We start from the raw sequence: 23642 nt of genomic DNA on the forward strand, positions 1-23642 counted from the left end.
GTGAACTAAGTTTACCCATGAATGGAGGCAGATAGATATAGGATGCAGTAGAGGCAGATGAGCAAGTTCTTTCATTTGCCTACCCATGACCTTGTGTGCTCAGTTTAACAGACGTCATCACTGCAGGCGCTGTGGCAGGCTGGTGTGCAGTTCTTGCTCTACCAAGAAAATGGCAGTAGAAACTTGTAGAGAAAATCCAGCTCGTGTGTGTGATCAGTGCTATAGTTACTACAACAGGGAACATCTCCCTGGCTTGGCACAAGACACAGACGTGTAAGTCTTTTCATTCTAGCTCTTTTCAATTGTGTGTACATAGTGAAGTATGTGAATGGAATTGAGAAAAACTCAAATCCTGGTTCTGTCTAGATAATACGATGCCATCGGGCTTTGTGGCAGACAGCTGGTAGATTTTCAGGCTTACTAGGTGTGGAGGGGAGCCTCTGTGCCTCAGTTTACTTCAGTGTTCTAATATACAAGAGCTAACCAGCAAAAGTCTTTATTTCTTTCCTTAAGCATCAGTTCATCATTAAACATACGTTTTGCAACAAAGCATTCAACTTTCACAATAGTCTTTGCTGAATGATTAGTGACAAAGCTGCTTGCAGTTTACTCAGCTTCTGGATTAGCATCTCATGGTGACTGATTCTGCTAAACATATCATTGGTTTAATGCTGCTCCATAGTCCTTTGATTGTGACTTCTTGAACCCCTGGGGATTCAGAAGCAAGTATATATTATAAATTTTGAAACCATGACCTCAATGAAAGGATCATCCTTGAATGATGGGTTTTCATGGTGTGGTGGTTGCTTTCAGCTGAGGAGTAGATGGTGATTCATTGTACTTCAGTTAGTCCAGCTGCTGGAAAATGTGAGCTTTACTATTCGTGACCTCATCAAGCCTGCTAATGGAAGTATCAGCTAAGGCAGTGTCAGCAGGCTTGCTAGGAAAAGCAAATCTGAGAAAGTGAGTAGTCACCTGAAGATAGATTTGCTTGAGTTAGAATGGCTGCTTATGCTACCAGATCAGGTCAACAGAGCTGAGCTGTGAGGTTGGTCATGTTTTAAAGTACTTAAGTATTAAGGTGATTTAAAATAAATAAGTTATTTGTATTAGAACAAAAAACAAGACCCTAAGAAAAACAAAACATCTAAATATTACAGACAGAGGCCTGCACCCCAGAAAATTCATTTGAGCTCCGATGTATTCTGATATTGAGCAGTTCTTGTTCTCAGTGTTATCTTTGCTGTGATGGAATATAACCTTCTGTTGCACCTACAGAAGAGTTTAAAAACTAATTACTTAGTGTAGTAGTGTAGTTGAAATACATTATTTAGAAGCAGAGTCTTACACTTCTGAACAGTAGGGGGCTGAGGACAAGGAATAGGTTGGGGAGAGTAGGGAGAGAGAAATGTTAGATTTTTACAAGACAGTGTTCTGAAAAGGCTAGCCATGTTGATTCTTTGAAATTTTTTTTTAAAGTATGTTTTTTCCTGTGTGCTGGACTAGGCATGATGTTTCCTTCTTTCTATTACAGCACAAAAGAAGATCAGGATGAAGTGGAAGGTAAGTAATGGAGTAGTATTAAAATTCAACTTTTTCAGAACCTGATTATGTGTGGAGTTAGAGGAGGCAAGCTGACACATTAAGCAGTAGTTAAAGGTTGAACACTTCAGTTGCAAAAATTTCTATGGTATTTTGTATGAGTGGGCAGGTAAGTATTCTGAACTTCTATGAATGGGAATTTGTGATTTAGGAACAGTGTATGAGCCAATATAGAGTGAGCTGTTTGTGGGTTTAAATGAAGGAACTGAAGGAATGGTTGGAGAAGACACCTTGCATACTAGATACAGTCACAGGGAGGCTGTGGTAGGAGTAGGAATTATTAGCCTTGTACAGAGCTGTGGCACTCTCCAGAAAATTTCCACGAGTGGGGTCAGTTGATGTTGATCCATGTGTTGCTTCAGAGGTGGTCAGTGTCATGGAATTTGAAGTCAGAGAGGTGTGCCTAGTGAGGGTCTGAACTATCCAGATTGAGTGTAAAGAAATTCATGCAAGGTGAGTTCTCAGAGAGAGGCTGCCTTGTGGGTAGAAAGCAAGTCACTTAGATATCTATTATTAGGCGCAGGTGGGGTTGCAGGACAGTACTACTTGGAGCACCCCGGTGCTGCTAATTTCTTTTTCACCCAGAACAGCCAGCAGATGATGCTGTTTTCTGTGTTCCCGGATCAATTTTTATTTTCCCAGGCTATTTTGCTATTTCTCCATCTACAACAGCCAATATCTATTGCGGATTCTTACTTTGTCAAGCTGTTTTCCACCCTGCCAGGCTTTTTTTTTTTTTTTTTTAACTTTCCAGATAAGCCTGTTGTTGCTTTTTCTTGCTCTTATTGAGAATATCTTGGGATGTCTCTGGTTCTCAGCTATCAGGGTGCACTTAAAAGATATCAGTTGCACGTTTCAAGGATGTTCTGGGTTCCCAGGCTTGCAGATGTTTTCTTCTGTCAGCATTTCAGTAGCTATCATCTTCTGTCAGTAGTGTTCCCATTATGGCAAGGTTGCCATTATTGCTGTTCTCATCACATATTGTCAGTAATTTTTGGAGAAAGGATACTGATGATAATGCGAGTGAGCCTAGGTACAATTTGGTAACCTGATAGGTAAGGAAATGTTTCTGTAATGTGTGTGCTAGACAGATGATACTGACAGGAATTGGTACAACTAACAGGTCACAGATGACCCTGAAAAGACTGTGGGAATACTTTGTATCATGAGTCTTTAGCCAAGGTTTTTTGCTGCTTGTACAACAATTCTACCTATTTTTTCCTTCCTGGCTGCAGAAACTCTTAATAACGAATATTCCACTGTGGTGCGAATACCCAAGATGACTGCTCTTGAGTGGTTTCTTTCCCTGAATGAAGAGGAGAATGAAATTGTACGCAGTGAATTTTATTATGAACAGGTGAGATCTGCAGAAGGAGAGTCCAATATAAATGATTTGCTGGAGAACTACCTCAACATTCACGTTTGTCTTTCTTTCCTAAAATTGTCAGGCTCCCAGCTCTTCCTTGTGTATTGCTATTCTTAGCCTGCACAGCAACAGCATAGTGTGTGGCCACCAACTGATAGAGCACTGCTGCAAATTGTCCCAAGGGCTTACTAATCCTGAGGTAGATGCTGGACTCCTTATGGACATCATGAAGCAGTTACTCTTCAGTGCCAAAATGATGTTTGTGAAAGCTGGAAGGAGCCAGGACCTAGCTCTCTGTGACAGGTGATTTATCAAATGTTTACTAGGATGTATTATCTCCACTTGGAAGTAAAGGGTGAGAGGATTCCTTTGATTGTGCTGTGGGCATTTTAAATAGGAAGAGAAGTTCATGATATTAGAATCTGTTGCTCAGGCAACAAAACTTCAAGTAATATAACTTTGTAATGATTACTGAGAAAATAGAGTAGGAGAAACAATTCACAGTGATTGGGGTAAAATTTTTATTTCTGTATTTTCTGCTTTCAGTTTGTATTTCAGTTTAGGATTTTAAAGCTGTGCTTGCTGAGAGCTATCATATTAATTTTTCCTCAGTTTTGTTCCTAGAGGGCTTAAGGTGACAGGTGTAGTGTATGAATTTCACACGTACCTCTTTGATTTTTATAATGCTAGTTGATGTCTGCAATCATCTTCTTCCAGTGCTCCACTGAATGTTAGGAAGGAAAAAATGACCTAAATAAGAAAGCACGATGGATAGAGAAACCTCCTATACCAATCTGTATACCAATAGCAAAAGTAAAAAAAAATAAAAGAAAAAAGTAAAAGCATTTGTTTAACCTTTTTTCTCATAGCTACATCAGCAAAGTGGATGTGCTGAATATTTTGGTTGCTGCTGCCTACCGTCCAGTACCATCTTTGGATCAGATTCTTCTCCCTGCAGCAGTAACAAGATTAAGAAATCGGCTCCTGGAAGCAGAGTACTATCAGCTGGCTATAGAGGTAATGACAGTAGAAGGGTGTGAATGTTAATCATCTTTAGTGATTTTTGTTTTTTTCTGAGTTCAGATGGATGGGATTTGTGTGAAGCAGACAACATTTAAACTGTTATGATCTGGGAATAAGTTTTTAAACAGCAAAGAACATATTTTCTGAGCACTGGAAAAAAAGGTTTTCTGAGAAGGAATGTTTCTTCTGCTGTGGGGCAGGCTCTTAAAGGGAAAGACAGGGGCTTTGATTCCTGATATGGTTAAAATTGGGATGGGCTGACAGCATGGTGGTGTCTTAGATCCAGTAAAAGGGCTGAGGCATCCTTTGTGGCAGGATTTTATCTGAAGCTTGTATGTTTGATCTTACTTGTCTATAATAACACAGCAGATATTAGTAAGGCACCATTTGCAAGTGTTTAGACAGATTTGTCGTTATTGCCAGTTTTTATCAGAGTTCATTGGGTGCGGTCCCATCTTCCCCTGCTCCCAGGAGTTTGTAAATCTCTCTTTGTGACATTGCAGTTTCTTAGGAAGAGAGTTATGATGCTCCAAATAATTAAGGACTTCTAAGGGATGATTTAAAAAAAAATTAAAGGGAGATGATTGACTAAAAAAAAAAAAAAGTCAAGAATAAATTTGATCAGCAGAGCTATGTGCAGTAAAAATGTCCTGGCATCTGCTGTTGTTTTGTTGTTAAGCCATGAACCCACAGTATCTACAGTTTTTCTGTGTAAAAAAACCAATGCTTTATGACATTTTCATATCAGAAGCAGATTTTCTAAGTTTTAAAACTACTGAATTGAAAATTCCCAGATGTGTGGTTACTTAACTTTGTATGGCAAAAACATTGATTTGGAGATCATGAGTATTTCAGTCGTTGGCATTTCATGCGATAGCCTTGACATAATCAGACTGATGGGTCAGCTTTCCTATTTTCTGTACAGCAATATTAACAAATTGCTTTGAATTTAGGTTTCTACAAAATCTGGGTTGGATCCAAGCGGAGCGTGGCATGCTTGGGGAATGGCTTGTCTTAAAGCTGGAAATTTAAGTTCAGCAAGAGAGAAGTTTAACCGATGTTTAAAGCCACCTGTGGATCTAAACCAGCTGAACCACGGGTCAAGGCTAGTCCAGGATGTGATACAATACCTGGAGTCCACGGTGAAGCCTGTACTCATTGTGGTGAGGGTCTTCTATCTGCTCTGAGAGCCTATAGCAAAACCAAGTGTTTTTGCTTTAATACATTTTTTTTTGCAGCAATGCGTGATACCATATCAGATATTGGGTTTCTTTCTCTCTTGTTATGATTACATGCTGTAAACTAAATATTATTGAGAAATTCCCAAGCTGCTACCTCACAGTGAACTCGTGACTGAGCAGCAGATCATGGGATTTTTTTTGTAGTAAATGGGAACAAACTTGGTAGATGTGGAAGAAGCTGTAGTGGTTGAAGTGTTATTAGTAGAGTCTGAGAAAACTAAACTCCATCTGACTAGTATTTTGTGCTCCTGCAGTGATGGCGTTTCTCTGCTAAAGTATCAATGTAGCAGGAATTCAAAGCCAAACATACAGATGTGATCTCACTCCTTTTTCATTGGCAGAGAGCATTGTTACGTGATTTGGGATGTGCTCAGGAAGTTCGAAGTAGGTATGCCATAAAGCCTTTTAGTATAGATTAACTACGGAGTCATAATGATGAAAGACCTTTTAGTACTAAATATTTTCAGAAAATAAAGCCTGTTTGAACTAGGTTATTGAAGTAGCTGCTGTGTAGTGCTTTGTTCTGTTTAATAAACAAGTTTCTTGTCCATCCCTGGAAAGAGAGCGGTGTTAGCTGCCACAACTTTCAGCATGTCTGTTGGTAGCACATTTCCAATCTAGTGTTTATAAAAAGCATTACTAGAGACTGACACCTCCAAAATGATGACTGTTTTGAAGACAGCAACAGAAAAACTTGGTCTGGTTGGCAGTTGAAAAGAAAATGTTCTTATTAGTTGTCACCGATTGCTGATTCTGTTCTAACAGCAGGATGATGACTACTTTGCCACACTGAGGGAACTTGAAGCAACACTGAGAACAAGAAGTTTGTCTCTGGAGATGATGTGTGAGGGGAAGGTTCAGCACAACAGCTACTATCAAGAGTGCTTGTTCTATTTACATAGTTATGGAACTAATCTGGCAATAATAAGCTTTTACATGAGGCATGACTGTATGAGAGAAGCACTGCTTCATTTGTTAAATAAGGTGAGTAATCCAATGCTCCATCACTTAAAATGAAATTTGAAAAGCAGCTGAGAGGTCTTCAAAGCCAGTTTAAAATGACATTGAACATCACAGGACCTTCTGGGTGTTTTTCTGGGAGTTTTTCAGTATTCTGAATGTTATCACTCAGGCCATCCAGTGACTCCCAGGAATTCAGTGACATGAGAAAATAAACACAAGGCCTAAAGATCAGTGTTAATGTGTTTAATCTCTCTTCCTCATTGTGTTGAAACAGTGGCCTCTAGAGAGAAGAAAAGTGCTCTAGTTTTCCTTTGTAGAGTCACTGAATCAACAGTGCTTTTTTTCTGCAAGGCTGAAAATTTGTACCCATTGTTAATACAGCTGAGAAGAAATAAGAAAGATTTTGAATTCCAACATGCTGATAACTTGGGATGCTTTATCACAGTGGTTCTGTCTGTTGGTACTGCTTTTTTTTTTTTTAATCAGACACCCATGTTCGCACTTTTGGATGTACTAGGAGTATGAGTCAAGGACAGAAATCTAGGGAAGCCAAAATGTGGTTTCTGATTCTGGCTGCAGAAAACTGCTTATTGTAGGGCTTGGGAACAACTGGAGAATACAGTTTTGTTGGTAGTTTCCTAGCTTAAACATCATTAAATATTCCAACGAAGTTGTTCCTGCTTCTCAGGTTATGTGTTGATCTGAATCCATTACATTTCCCCACTTTGAAAGCTGTTAAATACATGAGTGACTGGGAAGGAAGGAATGATTGCCTTCATATTTGTATTTTTCTGTGATTGTTTCATTTAATTTTTTGTTAATAATTCTTTTTGGGAATGTACAATTTTAAGTACTGAATTCTACTGTCTTCAGTTTGCTTATGAACTTTGTCATAAGCTTCGTCATAAGCTTCTGTTTTCATCTGCATGTTAAAATTCATTTTTAAATATGTCTTTTATATCACTTTAAAGAGGAGTGTTGGTGAAATAATTTTGCTAGGTAAGGAACAAGCATTGAAATTACTTTAGACAGACAGTGGAGGCTTTGAGCATGGAGGCTAGCAGTGATTGCATGAACCAGAGAGTAAGTTACCTTAAGGACATAAGGTATTAAGTTTCTGGCAAAACATTTTGAGTGTTTTTAAATCTTGTTATGTTAAAAAAGGAAAAAAAAAAAAGTAATAAGTCCATATCACATCTTTAGAATGTTTATGTGGGCCAAGAAATAATTTGTGCTTTTTCCATCATAAAATTAACACACAGGGATGAATAATGATCAAGGTCCTGAAGCACATAACATATTAGGAGAGTGGCAGAGATAAGGATTTCTTGTTTATTTGGTTGTGGGTTTGTTGTGTGGCATTTTTTTTTTTTTTTTTTTTAAGATTGAGGAAGACCAGGTGAGAGGAGATCTTGAGTGCTGGTTTCAGCTGCTTAGTGGGTGGTTATGGAAAATGAGTCAGGCTTACCTCACATGCACAGTACAAGAAGCAATGAACACAATTTGGAGCAAGGAAGCTCCAGCTGGATGCATGGGAAACAGGATTTTATTTTTATTTTTTTCATTTTGCAGTGAGGATGTTTAGACATGGGAGTTGGGGCCCAGAGAGGCCGTTGAGTAGCCCTACTTGGTGGTACTCAGAATCTGACTGGACAGGTTGTGAGGACACTCTTTGTGCAGGGGTTTGAACCACATGACCTTCAGAGATCCCTTTCACCTGAGTTACCTGTTGATTCTATGATCTGTCTCTTGGTACTTCTTTTGTATAAGGAAGATAACTACACTACAGCTGCAGCCACCTTTGCTTCAAGCCACCTTTCTGACATTTGTGCAGGAATCCCCATCTGAAGTATTCATTGAAGGGATCTTCATTCCAAGCTATGAAAATGGAAAGCTGCATATGTTGGAGAACTTGCTGGAAACCATTGATCCAGGGCTGGAGAGCTGGGGGATGTATTTGATTGCAGCCTGCAAATACTTGCAGAAAAAGAACTACTACCACATTCTGTATGAGTTACAACAATTTATGAAGGTAAGAGGAGAGTGATGGCTCATCTCTTTCAGAGAGATGCTGAATGTTGTCAGTCTTCTGTTTATTTACTTTTCTGTTTATTTACTTTGCATGATGCACAAGTATATACTTTGCAGTCCTGAAAAACAGACAGAAAGCATGAGGCTGACTGAAGCTGACCTGCTATGTATTTCTGTCACAGATCTGGCACAGTGCAGTAGCTTTATATATTGCTTTAGAGAAAGCATTGGCTGCTTTGTTTGAACACTTCAGTAGAGACAAGGATTAGAGAACATGGTTTGCTCTGATCCATCTTAGCAAACAGTATGTCTTCTAGGATCACGTTCGTGCTGCCATGACCTGCATTAGATTTTTTACTCATGGAGCAAAATCCTACACTGAACTGGGAGGCAAACAGACCTGGCTCATAAAGATCAAGGACCATCTCAAAGTTTACCTGCAGGAGGTCTCAAGAAGTTCAGGAAGGAAAAAAATGGTATATACGTTCCGGAAGAAAATGTCTGCTACAGATGTATCAAGGTATCTATAAACAGATTCTGGATTCCAGGTTACATGTTCTGGTGGCAATATGACAAGGGAAATGATTCTAAACTAAGAGGGGAGATTTAGATGAGATGTTAGGTGGAAATTCTCTGAGGGCGCTGAGATCCTGTACAGGTTGTGTGGAGGAGCTGTGGATGCCCCATCCCTGGAAGCGTTTGAGGCCAGCTGGATGAGACCCTGCCACAGCTTGATGTGGTGGATGGCAAGCCCACCCACAGCACAGGGATTGGAACTGGATGGGCTTTAAGGTCCAACTCGAACCATGCTGTGATTTTTCTGAATTGCTAATTAGAATAATGCAGACAGAGCTTCCCTGCAGCTTTTATGCCTTGAGTGCGCAAATCTATGAAGAATTTATTGTTGCAGATTTGGCTACACAAAAGAGAGAGAGTGTAATAGTAACTAAAATAATTGCTGTTCAGAAATAGACATGGTATTTTGAAATGTGTTCTTTGTAGTAGTAAGTTCACAAATAATAATTGACACTCATTTCAAAATTGAGATTTTTTTTTCCCTTGTCTAGGCACATCAATACAGTTGATCTGCAAATGGAAGTAACTAAGTTTCTGCATCGATGCGAGATCTCAGGAAGCTCTCAAATGACAGATTCTTCCTTGCCCACACTCTTTGGAAATAACAACATGAAAATGGAGGTTGCTTGCAAGGTACATGCTGCTATTCCAAACACAGCATTATTTTTTTACCTTCGGTACTAATGTGATATACAGATTGAAATGTCTGAGGGTTTGTGCAGCCTCATGAGCAGGTTCCTTGTGCACATATGCAACCTATAGTTAATGAAAAACTGATATTTTTTTCTCCAAGTAGTGGAGAATGCCTAAAACCTTACATCACTTTTGCTCAAAATTCAGGCTCTCAGAAGTGGAAGATACCAAATACTGGTAGAAATGTGCATTTTGGTTTTACATCCTTATGTGTTTTGAAGTAAGGCAAATAATGCTGCTATTGTTATCTTAATGTCAACTTGGGCTCGGTTTCATCTGTTGCTTATCCAGCATTCCACAGTGAATCAATATGCAACAATAGACATTATTTACTCCACTTCTTGCTGGATGGTGCTGTGCTCTGTTGAAATAATTCCTTGTCCTTTGTCCTCTGGGCAAAATCTGGAAATGCAAGTGTTATTTAAGTGTACCAAAAAAAGGGATGTGCACCCTCAAAGTTGTCTGATGCCATTCTTTTCAGGTCATGTTGGAAGGCAAAAATGTTGAGGAGGGATTTGGGATTGCATTCAGAGTCCTTCAGGTATGGTGTAATAGATATTGCTATTAAAAAAATAACTTCCTGTGTTTAAGCAAAAGACTTCTTTGCCAGCTGTCTGGCAAAAAGGGAAAATATGAGAAAGTTCAGTAGTTCAGGTCTTAAATGTCCATGTGTTTGGAAGAAGTTTTGATAAAGAAAGGAAGATTCTGCTTCAGTAGGAGCCAGTTAACTTGGGAATGTTCTACAAATGAATTACATAGAATTTTTCCTTTGCCTTGCACCTTGTTCAGTGTCTTAATGCTGGCAAACCACAATTGTTATGTGAGTAGAGAGATATGACATGTTAGGTCTTTGCAGTTTGGTATATTTGTATGGCTCTCCAAACATCTCTGCGTTTTTCTCTGAGCAGTAACTGATCACTGTCTCTGGGTCTTCACTTTCTTCAAGACTGAGTAGAAGCTGAGGTGCTTACAGTCAGAGTAGCACATTAGCTCTCAAACTTTTCTGTATTTTTTTATTCCTGAGTTGCTAAGAGTCTGCTAAGCGGAGTAGTGGTGTGTTGGGTAGGAAAGGTCTTTTTATCAGAAGAAATAAAAGTTACTTGCCACCCTGGAGAAGGTGACCATGCCCTTGTTGTTGAACAGAATAGTTGCTAAGAGTATTGCTTCATGCAGTTCAGTCTTGCTGTTGTCTCCCATATGGGACAAAGGATATAGCATGGCTGCTTCTGGACAGAGGTGACCCACTGACACAGTATCTGTGGCGCTGCTGCCTGTTACATTTGTGACCAATGCCTATGGTTGGCCCTGCTTCTTTTGCAACGAGGAAGGCAGAGCACCTGTCTGAAGTCAAAGAAGTAGTACTTCTTAGTAGCAGCCATTGCTACTTTCCAGCAAAAGATGGCACAGTAGGTTCAACTGCTTACCATCACTTTTTTAAATTTATTTTTATGTTTTCCTTTTTCCCTTGTATTTGTGGCAGGATCAGTATTCTGCTTTTATTTCTTTCTTCATATGAGAGGTGTGATAATCAGATACCTTAGTTTTCCAGGGTAGCTGCTGACAAGGAATACAGTGGAAGCCTAAGCGGGGTAGAGGTGGGTTGGGTAGGAAAGATCTTCTGTCAGAAGCAGTAAAATTGACTTTGCTACCCCAGAAAGGAGGTGACAGTGTTCTTGTTCTTGAGCAAAAATGAATTTTTGCCATCTGATTATAAAGAAACTTTGAGCCAGTCCTGAGCAGTGGTGACTCAAAAATCAGAGGCCACGAAATAAGTTTTCTGCTTTTTTTTTTTTCTATTTTGTCCTCAACAGAAACTGTCTTATTTCAGCAGAGTTGCTGAGACTATACTGAGAAAACTTGCTGACAATATTTAACTTGTTGCTCTGGTGTTCAACTGCCTCTAGGATTTCCAGCTGGAGACTACAGAAGTGTATAGCAAAGTGGCCAAGCAGCTGGTGAGGCAGCAGAAGTACAGTGAGATCCGGCAGCTACTCAAGTGTGTCAGTGAGTCTGGAGTTGCAGCCAAGAATGATGGGGATACCATTATCTTAAATTGTCTAAGTGAATTCAAGAACATACCTGCTGAGGTAATTCTGTCCTGCCTGGTGTATCCCTTTTGAAGTACAGTGGGTGTATACAATACAGGCTACAGGGACTACTGTGTAGTGCCTGTGTTGCCATTCTAGTGATTCAAATGTTCTGGCTCTGTACTGCATGTATTGTTTCAAGATGAGCGTGTGTTTTCATTCCTTATGCTACCTTGTCTGAGAGAATAAAGGTAGATTGCTTAGCATACTCCTACCCTACACTCCTAAGTATTTGTGATGGAGAGAGAACTTTTGTCTGACAGGACCCTGCCAAATGTTCCAAGCTGGAGTGGAAGGGGATTGCCTTCAGTGAAGCTTCTCTGGCTAATACAGAGTATGCGTGGAGACAGAAACCTTCTGCCTCCATAGGAAGCCATTTTAGGTTTCCCTTTAATTACCACAGCATCTTTTCCATCCATGCTGTGAAGGAAGCATAAGTTGCAGAATCTCGGGGGTTGGAAGGGACCTCAAGAGGTAGAGTCTAACCCCTGTGCTAAACAGTTATCCTACAGCAGGTTGCACAGGTAGCCTTTCAGACAGATCTTGATTGTTTCTGTAGAAGGATGCTCCACAGCCACTCTGGGCAACCTGTTCCAGTACTCTGTCAGCCTTGTCATAAAGTTCTGCATGTTAGTATGGAGCTTCCTGTGTTCAAGTTTTAGGCCACTACTCCTTGTCCTGTTGCTGCATACCCCTGATTTGACTAGTAGAACTTCACAGGGGACAAGAGGCTGGCCTCATAGTGTTCTCTAAGGATACCCCAGACTTTACAGGCAGAAGAAGCTGTGGTAAAGGGAATAATTGGGCTTTATATTTTCTATGTGTGCAGCAGTGGTGGTTGGGATAATGTAAGCATCTAGCTGTGATCTCAGCGGCCCTTCCTCTAGACAGAGGTTTCTTTAAGGAATAAAAGTTTGCAAACCATGTTCACATTTAAGTGACTACTTCTCCCTTTTTTCTTTTTGGGTACAGGATCTCGATAATCTGATTCAGGATATGGACAGTGATGAAAACAAGGTAAGTAAAAGCACAGTAGAAGAATCCCTTTAGGAAGAGCTGAACAGTCCAGTCTTGACCCTCAGGATACGTGCTCTCTTCCAGCATTTTCTTTCTCATCCTCACTCCAGTAAAGATTTTGAAGGCCACTTTCTTTTTTTTTTCTTTTCACTTTTGTGATAAGGAGTTGAATGATAAAATGTATATCAGAGTTGAAGTTTTTTTCTGAGAGGAAATGAGACCTGAACTAATTGATTTCTTTGTTAGGTTGAATACCAGCCTGCCAAGCCTCTGGAGAGTTGCAGATAAATAAGGAAACTCTGAATGCATATTTGTAGATGAAGATCAGAGTTGCTGACTTTTGTAGATCCTCTGTGGTGTAACTGAGGATAAAATCTTAAAATTTCTGACTCTGTTCTGGCCTGTTCCAACTGATGATCTCAGTATTTTATGTAATTGAAAAATGGGCTTTTAATTCTGCCTTTTGTGAAAAATTGATTATTGAAATAGTCATGTATTAGCTCTTGTCGAAGAATAGAAGAACAATAGAAGAAAATGACTGTTTTATAATCTTTGCCGTGGGGTTATGGAAACTGAATGCATGAAATAGAATTACTATTGTATGTTTCTTGGTGATACCGTAATAGAGTTTCCATAAGAGACAGATTTAATGAAAGGTACATCTGTTTATCTTTCACACTGGGATCTATACCATGTAACACTCTGCCTTATATTATGCTTTTGCTGCCTTCTGTGCAAGGCTCCTGAACAAGATAATATTCTAGCGAATCCTTGCTTAAGCTTATTGCGTTAGCTTACCTTAGCTTTCTAATTGAGTTCTCCCTGCCCTTTCTGCCCCAGATCCAAGCCTACCTGATGTGCAACAAGTTGCGTTCTGCCTATCTGGTCTCAGTGAGGCAGGAGAAGAGCAGAGCAGTGCAGCTGGTCCAGCATGTGCGCCAGCTGGCGGAGAGCAGTGGAGAAGATGTTGTACATGCCATCTGTACCCAATGGCTCACAGTGCACCAGCCCAAAACGAGAAATCGGCTTGGCCAAGGCAGCAGGAAATAATTGATGTTCACCATCACACAGAAGGGGAAGACTTCAGGACACCTTAAAGGCATGCCGTGCAGCAGTCTCTTGGTAAAAGGGGAAGTCTTCTAACTTGTGATAGCAAACGGAAGCTGCTGGTGTACCTCTGGTTAAAAGGAAGGGAACTGAATTACAAGTGCCAGTAATCTGACAAATAGTCACTACCTCAGGGTGTCTTTTGGCCCTCTTTGATTTGAGTAGGGAGAAGGGTGGCAGTTTCAAATGAAACAAGCAAGATTTTAGATCTGTGGAAGAGAGCGCTTGGGTTTTTTAGAAAGGCACTGATCTTTTTCTCCTCTTTTTTTTATTTCTAATCCAGAAAACCTGCATAGAGAGAACGGAAAAATCTTAACAGCTCAATGTAACCTAGAGTATAACATTTTCTGTGATTATGAGTTTCCTGTAAGTTTTTTTTTTCAAGATTTGAGAGATCTTTTACAAAGACTAAAATTCAGAGATGTTTTTTTAAAGCCTCCATACAAACTATTGCTAACTTCCTTCCCCCCATTCCTACTCACTGCAGTGTGCTCAACTTCCTTTTTAGTTTGTTGGACAAAGTATGAACTGATTCTTCATGGCAGGTTTCTACTTCCCCGTTGCACTGTCTGATGTATGTATTGCACTTGAGTCCTTACCAAATGGGTGAAGTTGTAAAATGGCATATCCTGCAAAGGGCCTACAAAGGGAAAAGTCCTTTATAGTAGTTTTTAAAAGATCACCTACCTCTTTCTTTGCTATATTATCCAATAAAATGTTGTGATGCAGCTTTATCACTGAGCAGATGCCGGTAAACTGTAGGTATGGCAGAAAATATGGAAAGATAGAGCTGTGGCAAAACTCAGCAGTCTGTATTCCTGTCACACAGGAATTTTAGATTTTCTTATGAGAATAACCTGTCCCTGCCAGGCATAGCAGAGTGCATTAATTAGACATACTGGGTAGATTATAGTGCCAGGTTGGAGTGCATTAAAATGTGAATAAGGCAGAATTCCATAGTATAAGGAATGGAACAGTGGCTTCTGTGCTAAACTTGTGTGTGGTGGGTTGCTGACTGTGACAAGAAACAAGGCAGAAGTCTTAGGTTTAATCAGCAGACATCTTTGTGTCATTTCTTTGTTGAAGGATGCTGAAAGAATCAGCTGATGCTCTGCAACGATGAATTGGACATGTGAAATGAGCAAAAAAGACAGACAGTAGTAGGACCTTCTAAAAGAAACAAAACTTGGCCACAAGAGTTTGTTTGCTGTTAATTTCTAGTTTAGCCTGAGGTGGGAAAACTAACTCACTTTTGTTAAGTATTTGACTGACTTTTGAAGAAACAGAACAGTTTCTGCAAATAGTTTGTTTATAGAATAACTGAGACTGTCAAGTAAGGCTTTTGCAGTGTCCCCAGACTCAGCACAATGACAGAACAGACTTCCATAGCGTTGGGAAGGACTTGCTCCATCCCCTTTGGGTGCTCCATTGCCACCACCATCTCTCCCAGAGGTGCACCACTCACTAGAGCAGGGCTAGAAATGTTTCTAAGCTAAGCCGTCAGAAGTGACCACATGTAGATTTCACAATCTCCCAATCACAGATTTGCACAATCTGATTAGTGAGCAGTACCAATGAAAGCTGCTTTTGTTTTCCTGGACAGACTGACCTAGCTTACCGTCAGCTTAGAGCTGTTAGGCTAATCCTAAAACGTGACACTATCCATCAGTTTGATGACTTCTAGCTCTCTTAACTATGGGAGGAAGTTCTACTATGGGTGTCCAGACATGCTTTGCTGTAACACTGTTCTGCTCCAGTTCCTTACAGCTGAGAGTGAAGTTTGTCACAAAGACCAGTCAGTTCTGTACTTGCCATTCTTCTTGACTTCTTTGCACTGTACTTTATGCACTTTATACAGTGTTTGCTGTAATTTAATGTTCTTAACCTGGAACTGTAGGGAATCTTACCAGCAGAACTGGAATTCTGATCCTGACCAACTAACTGCCTTTTGTCATGAATAGTGCAATTATCAAGGATTTGAATTTTTGAGCTTAAGAAATGGATTGAGTACTGCCAGATTAAAAACTTTCTATAGTAATGACCACAGGCTGTTTACAAGGGGGGACGGGGCAGAGGGGGGAAGGAGAATTAAGTGTTATGATTAAAGGTTTCAATATTTCAATATATTTTGTTTGTGTTTCACCTCAGCATGGCTGAGTCTTTTGTTCTAGATCTGTACTTTGTATTTGGGTATGCTAACCAGATGAACTAGAAGGGGAAGAATTGTCATACAAAAACGTGCCTCTGCTATAACATTCTCAATACTTAGAGCAACTGCAGTATCATCACCTCTTCAGAGGTCACCCCAGTAGTTAGCTCAGCTTATACGTGTACTCTGACAGACCAGTAATTCTCTTCAGGCAGCTTTGCAAGTTAATGCAACTCTCCCTTTACAGTGCTTCCTTTAAGGCAGCTAAATGAGCTTAAGCTCTCTCATTTTACCCACGAACCTAAAAGGTATAAATGACTTACCCAAGGTCAGAGAGGGAGGAGACTTCCCTCTATGGTAGTATGTAGTTAGGTCTTCTGTTGAATCTACAATCTGGTTTGTTTGAGAAAAGCACTGACCTAAAAGGGGTAAATATGACCTAGATGCTTTCTGCTTTTTTTTTTAAATGGTTTCTGTTGCTTCTGAAAGCCCCTTTGAAGATCAGAGAACTGCACAGAGCCTGCATGGTAGGTAAACATTGCACTGCTACATTATTGTTGTGGGAGGAAAAGAGGTCAAGCACAGAGAGAGACACAAAGGAACTTCAAAATGTCATCTAAAATTAGTTTTTTACATTAGTAAGGCAGGTGCAGATATCAGTAAAACCAAGTGAATTGCATCAGTGTTTCTGAAGAAAATTATTTTCCTGCTGTAAAAAGGAAATGGTTTTATTTAGTATTGATCAAAGGTGGATAGCTTCCATACAACATTAATCATGAAGTTAGCATTTGCTTCCCAACACTGGCAGTTGGTCAGAGGAATGTTCCAACATGAGTCTAAAGACTTCTGGATTTTTTTTTTTCAGGAACAAGATAATCCTGTGTGCTATGGCACTTGCTGAGTTAAGCAGCTGAGAAACTCTTTTTCAGAAATAACCTCTGATTATGGGTCCCATTATATCAGTTTTCACTAGAGCTCCAAGAGAGTAGGCTCATGAGGATGTGGATTGACTGAGCTGCCTTTTGACTGTGCACGCTGTACAGTACTGTGAGGTCAGGCTGGTAGCCATGTCCCATAACTGCTGGGATTTGTTTTCTTTTTCTGACCTGTGACTAAACTGACCATAATATCAGGATGGCACTGGCCCCTGCTTTAGCTCAAGGTAGTTTGCTGTCAAAACAAATGCAATGCTAAAGTCTCAGTGGAAATTATTGGTTGTTTCTCAGTGCAGTTGATTTTAATTAAATCTGTTATTTTCCAGGTTTGTAAATCACTTAAAAGTACAGCTTGGGATTTTATTAGGACAGGTTTTACAGTATCTTTGCTTAGTGTTTCACAGCAGAGATGTTAAATTGTTTTGAATAAAATAACTAGCCATTGTCCAATCCACTGTTCCTGCAGCTTTTAACCTTCCAGCCAGCTGCATTGACAGCTGTGTTCCCAAAGGATAAACCAACCTTCAGTTAACTTACTGCAATCAGTGGGCAAGATACTTCACAGGCTAGAGGTGGAGTTCTTACAGAGAACATGGCAAATAATCCTTGATCCCAATTAGGCCAGCACCTGTTTGTGTGCTTGTGATCATTTATATTACGTGTAATTGCAAGAAACATGAATACTTGTACTCTGCCGTGTCAAATAGTAGGAACAAAAAATGACCTCGTAAAGCATAGGGTTAGTGTCCTAACTTCTTACTATTACTGATATGGGGGGAAAAAAAGCCCCACAAAAATCAACTTTTTCAGTACAGGTGATCTAAAGCTAAGCTGACAATCTTCATTTCTATTCTAAAGCCACAGGACGACAGCCTCTGGCTGTTGTGCGAGTTACCAAAGGTTGCTCACTGCATTGGTGCTCTAATTCTCCAGCTACAGGAGGGGATGCTTTGCTTTCTAATCTCAATCCTTAAGTGTACCATTCCAGAAATTCATATTGGGCTGCATCCACAGAACCATCACAAGGGCAGCTGAAGTACCAGCAGTTCTTGGCAGCAGTGCTCTTCCCAGGAGTAGCATCACTGTGCTCAGCCAGATGCATGCAAGAGGCTGCACTGCTCAGTCCCACTGGATGCCAAGGAGCTCACAGCTCACATTCCAGAGCTTCTTTGCTGTCTCATCATCCCGACCCCACGGAGATACATATGCTGGCTGGCAATCACTGTAAGAGGAACATTATTATTATTTTCTATTTTTAATTCAAAGATCTCCATCTGTTCAGTGATATGGCTATGGTAAGGTGAGGGAATTGCTTTCAATCCACGAAACTTGAAGGCCAACTGAAGGAGAGTATGGAAATTGGGAGCCTGATTGGGAAGAATCTTTCCCATGTGGCACTAAGAACTAGCAATTGAGTCTCGCTGTATCTGCCATCTTGGTATTTACAGAGCTTTACATATATTCTGCTATATACTGATGAGTGTAAGTTCTCACTAGTCTTACTTAAAGAAGTTTATAGATGCTTACCAGGCTTGTGCAGGAGTATTTTTTTCTAGCAAACTATAACTAGTCCTTCGTTCTAAGATGGTTATCCCATCCTGTTCATCCCACGATATGAAAGGCAAAGCTGCCTCTGACCATAATACTGCAATGACCATATATGGTTTCACATTATTCCCATTTCCATTATCTTCTGAATTAATAGCCCCTTTCTTCTCAGCTCCTACAATCAGGCAGTACCTTGTCTGGACTAGGGATCACGTGTTCTCATCTGTAATGCCAGATGCTGCATATTACATAGAAATTTGAGAGCAGATGAAATTGCATCTGACAAAATGTAAGATTTCTACCCATTCTAATTTTCTTACATCCCAAAATGCACAGTGTCTGATGTTTCTGAAGACTGGCAAGACTGCTTTTTTAATAGGTATATGTTGCCTAGAAAGCTCAAAGGCTTTTGTGGCCAATACAGTGTAAAACCAGGCCTGTGTGAGATTTACTGTTAGAAACTATTCTTTTTCCTACGAAAATCAGAACTCTGATTTTCTGTACTCAAGTGCAGTACCCCACTTAGATTCTCGGAAGAACAGTCTTGCAGAGAAGATTAAGGCATCTATTTATATATTTAAGTCCGATTAAGATAAATGAACACCCAAGTTTAGATCAGAGTCATGACGGAGACTAATCTGGTTGCTTATCACAAGAAAGGAGAGCTCTGCAAAGAAGCAAAGGCTCCAGCAGTATGTTCTAAAGGCAAGAGTATTTATGGGGGGGGGGGGGGGGGGAAATCCATGTTAATTTCCTAAATACAGTATTGTTGTACTGCTCTACACACAGCAGGGAGCCGACTGACACAGCTGGTGAAACTGAATCTGAATTTAGGATGTTAATGACAAAGAATTGTTCTGAGCTGTAGCTTTCTTAGGGGAAAAGGTATGATTATGCAGAGTCCTGGAGTAGGTGAAGGGAAATCAAGAAACAGATGAGTCTGTAGGGAGAGCTACAACTGCTAGTTTTTTTGCTCCAACAAGATAAAGCCAAACTGGTCTCTCCATGATTGACTCAAGTGACCTCATTAACTAAACAGCTCTGCTGCAGACTGAATTACTGCAATCTAAGGATTAGAGCTCTGCAACCGTGACAGCCTTTCCTGCACTTGGAGTACAGTTATATTCTTCGCATGAAAGGAACCATTGCACAGGTCATGGATCCCTTCTATTACAAGAAACCTACAAAGGATCGTGCTCTAGTATTTCTCTCACTATCAATCTTATTGGCATTAATTATTCCAACCACTTACATTGTCTCTTCTTCATAATGACAGTAATACTCATTTTCTCAGCCACACAGTTTCCTTCCATGGTATATCACTCCATCAGCTGTCACCCACCTGAAATACTGTCCTGTCACAGATTCTAGCTCCTCTGCTACTGCACAGTACACACTGGTCTGAGCTCCTTCCCATGGAGTCTTCAAGAAGAATGAGAATATCCTCCACAGCCACGTCATTACAAATGAGTGCCGGACAAGCTCAGAATGGACAGAGCCGGGATGGAGAGAGTTTGCTGTGACTTTAGTGCCTATGGTAAAAGAAGGTAACCGAGGACAAAATGCACACACACAAGCCTGCCTTTAAACAATGGGCTAATACCCTCCTCAATCCCACCTGCAAATATTCTGCAGCTTACAGGAGAACCCCTGTGGATAAAGGACTGCTTTCTGGAATACTCCCTTGTCCCTTCCAAACACTGCTGTCACCACATGTCTTCTGCACAACAGTGTATGAGGGAGCCTGGATGCTCAAATAGCAGGAGCTTCCATTAGGCTTTAGACAGCAAAAGATTTCTTTGATTTACTGTACTACAATTAGAGAAGTTTACAAAAAGGATAGAGTAACATGACTGATCTGTCTGTTGGGACTTACGAGATACTGTCTAGCCCTGTGCTTCTATTTTACAGGCCTTAGCCACTGAAGGTAGCGACAAATGTTTATCCACTGCAGATTGCAGTTTGATACAAGTTCAATTCCTTTGTTGTTGTTTTCTAGCTCTTCAAATTCTACTCACGTAGCACAATTGTGTGCTTGGATGCAGCCCGCTTTTGACAAGCCCCAAATTAAAATTAAATGCATTCAACTGTGTCAGGCAACTGACCTCCCGTGCCCTGTTGCTGTAAAGACAATTAGTGCTTTAAGTTTCCTAGTTCCACAGATGAGATATTTTTTTCCTTTCCAACAAAGAGCTGTCAGTGACCCTTGTCTCAAACCATTTCATTTCTGCACAGACATTTTCTTTAACCCATCCTCCTCCTCACCCACACTGCTTAAAAGCTAAGAAGAAATCTACTCCTCTCTCTGCTGGCACTTGCCTTGGAGCCTCCTTGCCAGCTCTCGGGTGAAAAGGACATTGGCCAACTTGCTGTGACAGTAGGCGAGGCCACGATTGTAGCTCTTCTCACCCTGGAGGTCATGGAAGCGGATTCGGCCTCCATGATGAGCCAAGGAGGACACATTCACGATGCGGGCTGGTGCAGACTGCTTCAGACGCTCCAGTAATAAGAAGGTTAAAAGAAAATGACCTGGGGTTGAGAAAAAATTCAGTTCTCTGATGGGTTCCTCCACTGGAATTTCAAGGTGCTTTTAACATGGTGACTACCAGTTATAGCTTTCCTCCTTTCAAGCCAGCAGAAGACCTAAGTCAATAGCCCAGCCTTTAAGGGGCCATTATGCTCTGCTCCTCAGCTTCAGAAAGCTGAAGCTGTTACACATTATGGATGCAAATACATGATATTATTCTTCCTCTTGACACTTTAACTCTGATGAAACCAGCTTCCATCTCCAGAGTTCTGACTCCAGCCTTCTACTACAAGAAAGAAAGATGAGAGCACCTGGAAGCAGGATTTCCCACTGGCCTTTTCTGACTGGTATGAAATAAAAACCTGACTCCACTGGCCTTACCAAGATGATTGACTCCCAAGTGCATCTCAAAGCCATCAGCAGTCTTGGAGTAAGGGCATAACATTACCCCAGCATTATTGATGAGGATATGGAGTTCCTTCTCCTCTGCAAGAAAAAAAAAACAAAAAAAAACCAGACATCAGTTGCTATATATAGAGATGGAAGGCAGATAACCACAAGACAGCCAAAAAAGAAAACCCATGCCCAAGTAGCAGCCGTGCTGCCTCTGTACAATAAGGCTAGCTCTCCTACCACCAGCTTGTCAATGGCCTCTGGCAAGCCCCTGCTGTGAAGCACAGTAGCCAACGTAGCACAGAGATGCATACGTCAGGAATCTGGTGTTAGCTATAAACCACTGGTACCAGGACAGAACCCTCTTCTTGCCTAAAGACACCTGCAGTAATGGAGGGTGGAGTTGCCCTCTCATTTTTCTGCCTTTGCTCAGAATAGATTGTCACACAGCAATTCTAGAAACCGCAAATGAAATCTGTACAACAAAGGGGAAGATGCTTTCATAGTCACACCAGCAGCATGCAACACTGCACAACACCCTCAGATTCTGCCTTTGAAACCCCTGATATGCATGCAGTCACACAGGAATTCAACAGCAGTGTAGGAACAGAGCAGGGCGATACCGCTCCCAGGGCATGCACTTTGGAGAGCAGACAGCAGTTGCTGGCTAAATACGCTGAACACACGAAGAATGACCCAAAGGGCTTACCTGCTAGAAAGCTGTTAGCAAACTCCCGGATGGACCTGGTATCAGCCAAGTCCAACTTTTTCACAATGACTTCCTGATTCTCTACCTCAGCTCGGATTTCACTCGCTGCAGCTTCTGCCTTTGCTAGATCTCTGCAGGCAATAATCACCCTCGCACCTGCAAGGAGTAAAATACAGAACACAAGCAGAATTCACTGGGAGCACTCTGCATGACAGGGCTGTGACAAGGGCCGACCACTCAGCGCTTAACGTATTGTTTTGTATAGAACTGACTTCAAGCACAAAACCTCTTCTCATAGATTGGAGCTAGCAATCTATGAAATTGCTAGCTCCAATCCAACCCAGACCTGATTTTAGACCGGGAAAATGCACACCTGAAGTGTCTCTGTCCAGCTTCTAGGTCAGGTGTGTGCACTGCAGGCCTGGTATGACCAGATTGTACTTGTGACTGTATGGGAGTACAAGGACCTATAACACACGGAGGTGCTTGGATTCCAGCCAGAGCCATTTCTAACAGGCTGTGAATGGGTAGTTTCATTGCCTTGCCAGTTACTGAAAATGATTTAAACCAATTTAGCTTGAAACATGAGTACTGAAACACACAGCAGCGGATCTGAGACGTTTCTGAGCCCCATACAAGGAGAGTCCTGTGACTCCAGGCACTTCCCTGGTCCTTCCCAAGCGGCCGTAGTTCTGAGCATTTCCACATCCTGAGACGCGGTGTCAGTGTTTGAGCACTGAAGGCAGCAGAGAACTGGGGAGCTGCGCTTTGGGGGTTACAACCTCTCGAGAACCACATCTGGCCCTGCCCTAAGGACCTTCAGAAGAAAGCTCTCGGATGGAAACTCGGCCCCGGGCTCAGTAACTCCGGGGGTAATATGGCTCTGCACCGGATCACATCAGTTCCAATTAGCACCGTCTCTTCTAACTGCGGTTAAGCCAGGAGAAGGGATGAGCAGCCGCTGCGGGGCACGGACTGTACAGAAAGGAGCGCACGGTGACCCTCCCTCGGACGCAGAGGGGGAGAGCCGCACCCGCTCGCAGCGTGCCGCCAACTTGCCTCTCCGGGCGAGCTCCCTGGCCGTCTCCTTCCCGATGCCGGTGTTGGCGCCCGTGATCACCGCCACCTTCCCGTCCAGCCTGGCCGCGGACCTGCACCGCCCTCCGGCCACGTACCGCCTGCAAGAGAACGGCGGGACCCGACGGGAGCTCGTACTTCGTGCACGGGCCGGGCCCGCCGCGACACCCCGCTCCGCTCCTCCCGCGCCGGTGAGGCCACAGCTCCCATTGGCTGCGGGCTGGGCTCCCCGCGCCGCGGCCAATGGGCTCCGCGCGGCGCCGTGGGGCGAACCCGGGCCACCGGCGCCCGCCCGCCCCGCGCCGCTGCTGCCCAGAGCCCCTCCGCGGGAGCGGCAAGAGTCGGCTGCCGCCGCTCGCACGGGCGCTAACAAAGTCCTTCGCATTTCTCCTCCCGCCTGAAAAGAGCCGCGCGAAACAGCCCGAACGCGAACCCCCGCGGCACGGAGCGCCCCGGGAGGTCCCCCCAGCGCCCCGCACCTGACGTAGGGCGCTGCCGCCAGCAGCAGGAGGGGCACGGACACGGCGGCGCCCAGCACCGCGCCCCAGCAGCTCAGCATCGCCGCCGCCGGCTCCATCCACGCCGCACCCGCACTGAT

General features: G+C 42.1%; 2 protein-coding genes across 5 annotated transcripts in view; one reads left to right on the forward strand and one right to left on the reverse strand.

Moving 5' to 3' along the window:
* The window catches only part of ZFYVE26 (zinc finger FYVE-type containing 26), a 41448-nt gene extending 27367 nt beyond the window's left edge, over nt 1–14081 (forward strand). For 3 of the 4 annotated variants that reach the window (XM_065754417.1, XM_065754427.1, XM_065754442.1), the window contains 14 exons: nt 104–273; nt 1535–1563; nt 2838–2959; nt 3051–3271; nt 3838–3985; nt 4945–5154; nt 5998–6216; nt 8030–8227; nt 8544–8746; nt 9294–9435; nt 9977–10036; nt 11400–11582; nt 12555–12599; nt 13440–14081. In XM_065754417.1, the coding sequence (XP_065610489.1) occupies nt 104–273; nt 1535–1563; nt 2838–2959; nt 3051–3271; nt 3838–3985; nt 4945–5154; nt 5998–6216; nt 8030–8227; nt 8544–8746; nt 9294–9435; nt 9977–10036; nt 11400–11582; nt 12555–12599; nt 13440–13649 (2160 nt within the window). In that variant the 3' untranslated portion in view covers nt 13650–14081. The remainder of the gene's footprint in view (nt 1–103; nt 274–1534; nt 1564–2837; nt 2960–3050; nt 3272–3837; nt 3986–4944; nt 5155–5997; nt 6217–8029; nt 8228–8543; nt 8747–9293; nt 9436–9976; nt 10037–11399; nt 11583–12554; nt 12600–13439) is intronic. The other variant, XM_065754435.1, reaches the window with a different exon arrangement.
* Nucleotides 14082–15916: 1835 nt separating this feature from the next.
* Nucleotides 15917–23621, reverse strand: LOC136060136 (retinol dehydrogenase 12-like). Its single transcript, XM_065754454.1, has 7 exons — nt 23524–23621; nt 23027–23145; nt 21968–22123; nt 21247–21351; nt 20658–20867; nt 19681–19870; nt 15917–18012 (listed from the first exon to the last, which is right to left on the reverse strand). Exons 1-7 carry the CDS (start codon nt 23619–23621, stop codon nt 17910–17912), a joined length of 981 nt encoding a protein of 326 aa, XP_065610526.1. The 3' UTR covers nt 15917–17909.
* Nucleotides 23622–23642: the final 21 nt, after the last annotated feature.

This window comes from Cyrtonyx montezumae, unplaced genomic scaffold (assembly GCF_038088225.1).
Source record: "Cyrtonyx montezumae isolate F1298 unplaced genomic scaffold, pur_monq_1.0 scaffold_10, whole genome shotgun sequence".
NCBI lineage: Eukaryota > Metazoa > Chordata > Aves > Galliformes > Odontophoridae > Cyrtonyx > Cyrtonyx montezumae.

Excerpts from the sequence above, each read along its gene's own strand:
- LOC136060136 (XM_065754454.1), bottom strand. The coding sequence starts at position 23,621 with ATGGAGCCGGCGGCGGCGATGCTGAGCTGCTGGGGCGCGGTGCTGGGC. Across the intron at positions 21,352-21,967 it reads TGCTAACAGCTTTCTAGCAG|AGGAGAAGGAACTCCATATC; the intron begins GTAAGCCCTTTG and ends TTTTTCTTGCAG. Across the intron at positions 18,013-19,680 it reads GTGACAGGACAGTATTTCAG|TGATTGCCAGCCAGCATATG; the intron begins GTGGGTGACAGC and ends TTCCTCTTACAG.